The sequence below is a fragment of the Echinops telfairi genome, unplaced genomic scaffold (genome assembly GCF_000313985.2).
Source record: "Echinops telfairi isolate 266 unplaced genomic scaffold, ASM31398v2 ScPeMD7_18;HRSCAF=68, whole genome shotgun sequence".
In the NCBI taxonomy this organism is placed as follows: Eukaryota; Metazoa; Chordata; class Mammalia; order Afrosoricida; family Tenrecidae; genus Echinops; species Echinops telfairi.
In genome coordinates, this window is record NW_022103915.1 from 98570494 (window position 1) to 98578040 (window position 7547).

The 7547-nt window shown below is 41.9% G+C and overlaps 1 protein-coding gene and 1 non-coding gene across 2 annotated transcripts in view; one reads left to right on the forward strand and one right to left on the reverse strand.

Annotated features, from left to right (window-relative positions):
- Positions 1-7547, forward strand: part of CHP1 (calcineurin like EF-hand protein 1) — a 47887-nt gene that overhangs the window by 26216 nt on the left and 14124 nt on the right. Inside the window, exons 3-4 of the mRNA XM_004712723.2 lie at positions 1100-1180; positions 6190-6317. Coding sequence (XP_004712780.1) covers positions 1100-1180; positions 6190-6317 — 209 coding nt within the window. The remainder of the gene's footprint in view (positions 1-1099; positions 1181-6189; positions 6318-7547) is intronic.
- On the reverse strand, positions 196-386 carry LOC115868952. The gene has a single exon (XR_004045904.1). It is a non-coding gene; the product is annotated as a U2 spliceosomal RNA (small nuclear RNA).

A 7547-nucleotide genomic window follows, 5' to 3' on the forward strand; every position in this document is an offset into this window, starting at 1 on the left:
TCCCTGGGGGACGGACAACAGAAAAGTGGGTGAAGGGAGACATCGGACAGGGCAAGAGATGACAAAAATACCAATTTACAAACTATCAAGGGCTCATGAGGGAAGGGAGGGAGGGAGGGGAAAAATGAGGACCTAATGTCAGGGGTTTAAGTGGAGAGAAAATGTTTGTGTGTGTGTGTGTTTTAAAGTCCCCCGAGAGGGTGCACCGTTCCTGGAAATACTGCAATACCAGGTCGATGCGTGGAGTGGACGGAGCAAGCTCCTATTCCATCTCCCTGCTCCAAAAATCCATTTAATATATTGTCCTCAGATAGAGGACGTATCAGATATTAAACTGGTAAGAACAGATACTACACTTGATCTTAGCCAAAAGGCCGAGAAGCAATGAGAAAATGTTTTGAGAATGATGTACAAATGCGCTTTTACACAACTGATGTGTGCATGGATTGCGATAACAGTTGTATGAGCCCCTAATAAAATGTTTAAAAAAAAAAAAGCTGGAGGAAGCCTTAAGAGTCTTGCAATATAACCACCTAAGTTGAAACTGGAGGCCGCCTCTCAGTCACAGGATAGGCAGGCCTGTGAACTAAATAATACCCGTCAAGAATGTGCTCCTTAGAATACTCAACTAACTCTGAGACCAAGTAGGCAAGATTTGCCCCAACCCAAAGATGAGAAGGCAGGGTATGGTGACTTCTCTGGACTTTTGCCCCTAATTTTAAGTTACTGTCTGATAGTGTCTATTTGCTGTGTATTCTCCACTTAATAACAAAGTATAAAATGGTAACAATCATAGAATCATTGGCAGAGATCACTTAGTATTTGCTTGTTAGTTGGTCTGTTGACATAATCTGTGTGCTGAAGTTACTGAAATGTGACATAATCAAATCTGGCTTCCTCCACTCCCAAGCTGGTTCAAGAAACACTTGTTGGCTGTAAAAGTGCTTCTACTTGCAGTTATTTGGTTTAATTTGCCACAGGAGTAGATTCCGGGAGGTAATGATCTGGCTAAGTCATATCCTGTTCCAGACCAAAGGCGTTCATGCAGAGGATCAACGGTCACTATTAACTCAAAGTGATTCTCTCCTTGACTTGGCAGCCGGGAAGATTTCCAGCGAATTCCAGAACTTGCCATCAACCCACTGGGGGACCGGATCATCAATGCCTTCTTTCCAGAGGGGTGAGTTCTTACTCGTCCTGTACTTCCTTCATGGGATTGTCTCAGCCTGAATTAATTGCTCACCTGTAATGAGGATATTGCTTAGGTCACCCCAGATCCTTATTGCCACTTCATTATCTGGACATCTCTGATTTTGTCATATCTGAAATATCTCTTTCTTTTACCCTCTTCTCTGTTTTCAATATGAAATCAGCATGTCAGCCCATTTTCAAAATTCTGTCCAATCATATTTATATTTGATGTAAAATTGGGCTTTTGCAGACTTTCATTTAGAAATAATGTCAAACTTAGCGAAAAATTGCTGAAATGAAGAGTAGAAAGAACATCTGTAAATCTTTACCTAAATGCATGTAATGCTGTATTGCTACATTTTAACATTTACCTCGTGTGTTGAATCATTTTTGCCTACATACAGCGCCTTTCCCCCCTTTCTCTTAAGTACCCAGTGAAAATATAATGCAGGCTCTATATAGACAATATGTATATATGAATAAAAGATCATTACACAGGTAGTTATGAATTTTCTTAATAGCCACATTAAGAATTTTAAGTAACAGATTAAATTAACTTTGGCAATATGTACTGTATATACTCTAGTATAAGCTGACCCTAATGTCAGCCGAGGCACCTAACTTTACCACAGAAACTGCCTAAAAATATGCTGAAAAACTCGGCTTATACACAAGTTTATATGGTAGTTTATTTCATCTAGTATATCCAAAACATTTCAATATATAACTAATACTTTTAAATTATTGGGACATTTTCCGTTTCATTTTTTGTATTCAGTCTTGTGACTTCCACATGTCAGTTCAGACTAGCCACAATTCAGGTGCTCACTGGCCACATGGCTAGTGCAGTGCACATATAAATGGCACACACATTTTCCTTTCTCTGTATCTATCTAATTTATATATATCATATACATATTTGTTCCATGTGTGTGTTTATCTATAATTTTTTTTACAATTTTTTTCTGAACTATGTAAGGGTAAGTTGTTTAATTGTGGCTTTTTATCCCTAAACATGTAAGTATGTATTTCCAAAAATTGAATATTCTTTTATATATCTATAGTATAATTATCAACATCATTAAATTAACATTAAGGCAGTGCTTTATTAAATCTATTATCTATTTTTTCTATCTATTATTTGTATTTCTGTCATTTCACCAATAAAAAGACTAATAGTCTTGGAAACCCCAAGTCAGATGGCAGTGGACTGTTTGGGTTTTCAAGAATAGTTCTCCCTACCACACATAAACACACTTTTCAGAATAGATTATGCCTTCATTTGGGTTTGTGTGATTAAAAAAAGTAGACTTTGGCTATGCCTCATTGTCTAATTCACTACCTTCCTTATAAGAAAGTATTGAGTAAATGTTTATTGATTTGAGTAAATAAATCTTGTTTTACGTAATCTCCTAAGTAAGCACTTCCTTGCATCATGTGAATTGGTCTGTTTTGTCTGAAGGACTTCAGTGCAAAGACATGTAAGTGTTGGTCAGATAAATTGCCTTGGGGAGGAAACTTTCAAACCACGCTGAGGGCAAAGGAATTGCAAGCCGAGATGACGTTGGGTTTCAGTACATTTGAGCAACAAAGTGAAAGGGAGAAGGTGGATTTGAATGGGACAGTCATCTGCTGGTCCTGACGTCATCTTCCGCAGCCCCTCCCGTATGTCCCTCCCACCCCCCAGCCCTGCTCTGTGACCTGGGCTGTTTGTTTCAGGTGTGCCTTTTGTACTGCTTTCTGCAGCTTCTCGGGTTCCTCTCTTTAACCCTTGCAGAGCTAACATGAAACATGTTCAGAGAGAACTTTCATCGCTATACTTTGTATCCAATCCTTTTGAAATTGAAAATCCAGTAGAGTCACTTGCCAACTCCCCACCCCCACCCCCCCACAGACACCCAGGATTCCTTAGTCACCTTTAAGAAGCAGCTCTGGCAGTGTTCAGGGTTATGAGCTGGGTTGCTAACCACAAGGTCAGCAGTTCAAACCACCATCCTGGCTACTCCTCAGGAGAAAGATGAGACTGTCTACTCCTGTAAAGAGTTACAGTCCAGAAAAGCAAGCGAGCCTCAGAAGCTCACAGGAGCGGTTCTGCTATGTCCTGTAGGGCCATAATTGACTCGCTGGCAGTCAGTTTGCACCTAGGCACCATGATTGCTTGAAGTAGCTTACACATTCGGAAAGCGGTTTTGTAAAGTTAAACCATGTCTTTTCTGACATGACTGTCTCCTGGCTGTCTTCCCACTGATGACTACTGAGGGAGCTATGCAGGTGTGCACCTGAAGTAGCGGAGGTCTGCACGGCTGCTAAAGCTTAACAAAGCTGCACCTCTGCCACTTGAGCTCATCAGATTTGCATATTTTGCTCTGGGGCTTTGTTTCTGTCGTCACCATTTGCAGGTGGAATTTAGTTCCCATTTATCCAGAGACATTATTCTCTTGATATATGTACCAATTAGTCTACTGGTTCTGGAGTATGATGGAGATCTCATTGCATATGACTTGATTCCTCAGCTCTTCTGTCCAGGTACTACACCTTTAGTGATAGAGCTACCTTGAAGAAGGAAAGGTCGTTCTCGAGTACAGTGAGCTCATGATGTAGTCTTCAGTCTTACGTTGCAAAAGTGTCTGCTTACCACCAAATAGCTGTGCGTCTCTACCTAGCACTGAGAGATCCCACGTGCCCGTCTGTTCCATGGGGCACACCAAAGAGAACCTCACTACCCTCCAGTCGATCTTTCTCATAGTGACCCCACAAGACAGAGTAGAACTGCCCTGGCCACCCTAAAGCAACAACGAATTATGTCACATGGTGCATTTTAAAAAATATAGAATGAAGAAGATGAAGAAGACTTTTCATTCAATTTTAAGTGGTTCTAATTGGGAGAATTAGAGGTGGTCTTTTTCTTTCTACTTTTTAATTTTTTTGAATTACTTTTGCAACTCAATTTTATTTTGATACCAACTTTTCCATAATGAATCTACATAACTATCAGATATCACGATATAAGTGTATGTGTGTGTGTTCACTGCCAAGGGGACTAGAGAGGTGGTTGAGAAGTCTGTGGGTTGGAAGGACTAGTTGTAGTCTGCAGAGTCAGAAACGGTGAGTTTGAGTCCTGGCTCTCTTAGCTGTGCATCCCCACAAATCCTTTTTTGGGGAAAGAGATAAAAGTAAACTCAATCAGTAACTGACTTTGCTCAGCCTGTTACTTCTCTCAGTCTGTGTGATCATTTGTGGTATGGGAATAAGAATCGTGGTCTGACAAGGTTGCGGTGAGGTGGGGTCTAATTGAAGATACTCAGTGTGTCCTACTCAGTCCCTGTGGCTCTTGAGTCGACGGACTCCTGGCACTTCTATCCCTGTGTCAGAACAGAATTGTGCCCCAAAGGTTTTCTTTTTTAATTATTTTATCGGGGGCTCATACAGTTCTCATCACAATCCATACATACATCCATTGTGTCAAGCACATATGCACATTTGTTGCCCTCATCATTCTCAGCACATTTGCCTCCCACTCTAGCCCCTAATATCAGTTGCTCATTTTCCCCCTCCCCCCTTCCTCATGAACCCTTCATAGTTCATAAATTATTATAGTTTTGTCATAAGTTACCATGTCCAGTGTTTCCCTTCACCCTCTTCTCTGCTGTCCATCCCCCAGGGAGGAGGCAATACTTAGATTCTTGTAATTGGTCCGTCCCAAAGGTTTTCAATGGCCTATTTTTCAGTAGATCACCAGGCCTTTCTTCCAAAGTGCCCTGGGTGAACGGGAACCTCTGATCCTGTGGTTAGCCGCTGTGTTGTGCATGCCGCGGGCCTCCATTCAAGGTGCCCTGGTGGCGTAGTGAGTGATGGGTTAGGCTGCGGACTGCAAGGTTGTTCTGTGAGAGAAAGATGAGGCTTTCTGTTCCCATAAAGATTTATAGCCTCAGAAACCCTGACGTGTTGGGTCTCTGTGAGTCAGAATCGACTCGTTGGCAGTCTGTGCAGAAAACCTGGTACTCAACTCTGTTCTGTAGGGCTGCTCTGAGTTGGAATTGACTTGGTAGCTTGGCTTTGGGTTTGGGAACTACATGAGTTCCTGATTCTGACTCACAGTGACTCAATAAGACAGAGTAGAACCACTCCTTAAGGTGTACAAGACTATACATCTTTTTTTGGAAGCACACTGCCACATTTTTTCCCCATGAAGCAGCTGGTGGACTCAAACACCAATTAACCCTTGCTCCACAGGGTTTCTGATGAGGCTCACAGGACCAGACCCATGGAAAAAGACCTCGATGAATGGACTTTTCTGCTAATGTAGTTAAAGCTGTTGCCGATATATTGAATTTCTAAGAGATGGTGATCTTGATGCAAGCGGCCTGGTGGCATAGTGGTCACCAGTCAGCTGCTGACTGTAAGGGTAGCAGTTGGAGATGACAACTACTGGGAGAGAAAGACAGGCATTTCCCCTCAAGAAAGAGCTAGTCTCCAAGCTCACAGGCACACTTCTGTCTTTTTTTTTTTTTTTAACATTTTATTAGGGGCTCATACAACTGTTATCCCAATCCATACACACATCAATTGTGTAAAGCGCATTTGTACATCGTTTCTCAAAACATTTTCTCTCCATTTAAACCCCCGACATTAGGTCCTCATTTTTCCCCTCCCTCCCCGCTCCCCCCTCCCGCATGAGCCCTTGATAGTTTATAAATGGGTATTTTGTCATATCTTGCCCTGTCCGACGTCTCCCTTCATCCACTCTTCGGTTGTCCGTCCCCCAGGGAGGAGGTCACACACAGTTCCATGTAATCGGTTCCCTCTTTCCTACCCATTCTCCCTTTACCCTCCCTGTTTTGCCACTCACACCACTGGTCCTATAGGGCTCATCCTGGACGATAGGGTGTTATTAGTCGGCATGGACTCGATGGCAGTGAGTTTGATTTGGGCTTGGATCTTCCTGATTGGTATGCCCTGATTGATTAGGGTTTCCTGTCTGTTATATTTCCTAACCAGAGAGGACCAGGTAAACTTCCGTGGATTCATGAGAACTCTGGCTCATTTCCGACCCATTGAGGATAATGAAAAGAGCAAAGACGTGAACGGACCAGAACCTCTCAACAGCCGGAGCAACAAACTGCATTGTAAGGAGTGAAATTCTTCTTGATGGAAATATTTGCTTTTCATTTCTGACCAATAATTTACTTATTCACTCAATCACTCATTGAACAAACATTTATGATAGCGTAGTGGTAAAGGGAGGGAATCCAATGAGGTGGTACGTGGGAAGACAGTTAAATCCATCATAGTACGCTGGTGACTGAGTGGTTCATGTGTGGCTGCTATCCCAGTGGTCAGCTACTCTATGGGAGAAAGATGTGGCAGTGGGCTTCTGTGAAGATCACCGTGGCCTTGGAAACCTCTTGATCAGTCTACTCTGCCCCGTAAGAATGCTAGGAATTGTAATTGACTGCACTACGGTGGGTTTGTGGATTTTGTTTGGCTCTACTTTTTTTGGTTAAAATGCTGTGTGAAAATATGCTTGCTTTTCCAATCCCAGGATTAGAAGAAACTTTAAAGGCCATCAAGATGAGACCCAGTGTGTTAGCAGAATTTCTCCCCACAGCCCAGTTCCTGCTTTTGGCGAGTCATGAACTCCTTTAGTAACCTGATGAATATCAGAGACCCCATCTCAGAATGTTTTTAATCTGTAAAATACAATACACAGGATTATTAAGGAAGCCTACTCTACTGAAATACAATTAGAATATTTAAACATATTTATGAGTTCATATATGTGCTTACTATGTAACAAAATAGAGCATGGAGTTGAAAAACTGTCATTTGAAACAGTGATGATGTCTGTAATACTGACATGAAATGACAGTGCCTGAGGGGCAAGTGAGTACTATCCCAGGATTATGGCTTTGGAAGTCACTGGGCTGTGGTTCACGTCTCTTGCTTTGAGGGTGCCCAGTACATGGCAACTTAAGACTAAAAGAAAATGTCTGGGTTCTGTTGACTTCAGGCTCTCAGGTAGGACTATTACTGCAGTGGCTTATTGTCTACCTCCATAAATGAATGAAATGCCAGTTATCGTTAGTGGTTGTAGAGAAGGCACAATATTTTGCCTTCCCACATTCACAGAGTCCTTTGCCCATGGGCCCTGTTCTACAAGATTTTCTCTGTGCTTAAACACTTGTAGGGGTTGTGACTTGACCCATATATGAGAATCTTTAAACACATGTTTTCCTTCCTTCTTTTGAACTGAAGTACAGTGAACCCTCGTTTATCACGGTTAATCGGTTCTAGACCCTACCGTGATAAATGAAATTCTACGAAGTAGGATTCCTTATTTGTAAATCAAATATTTT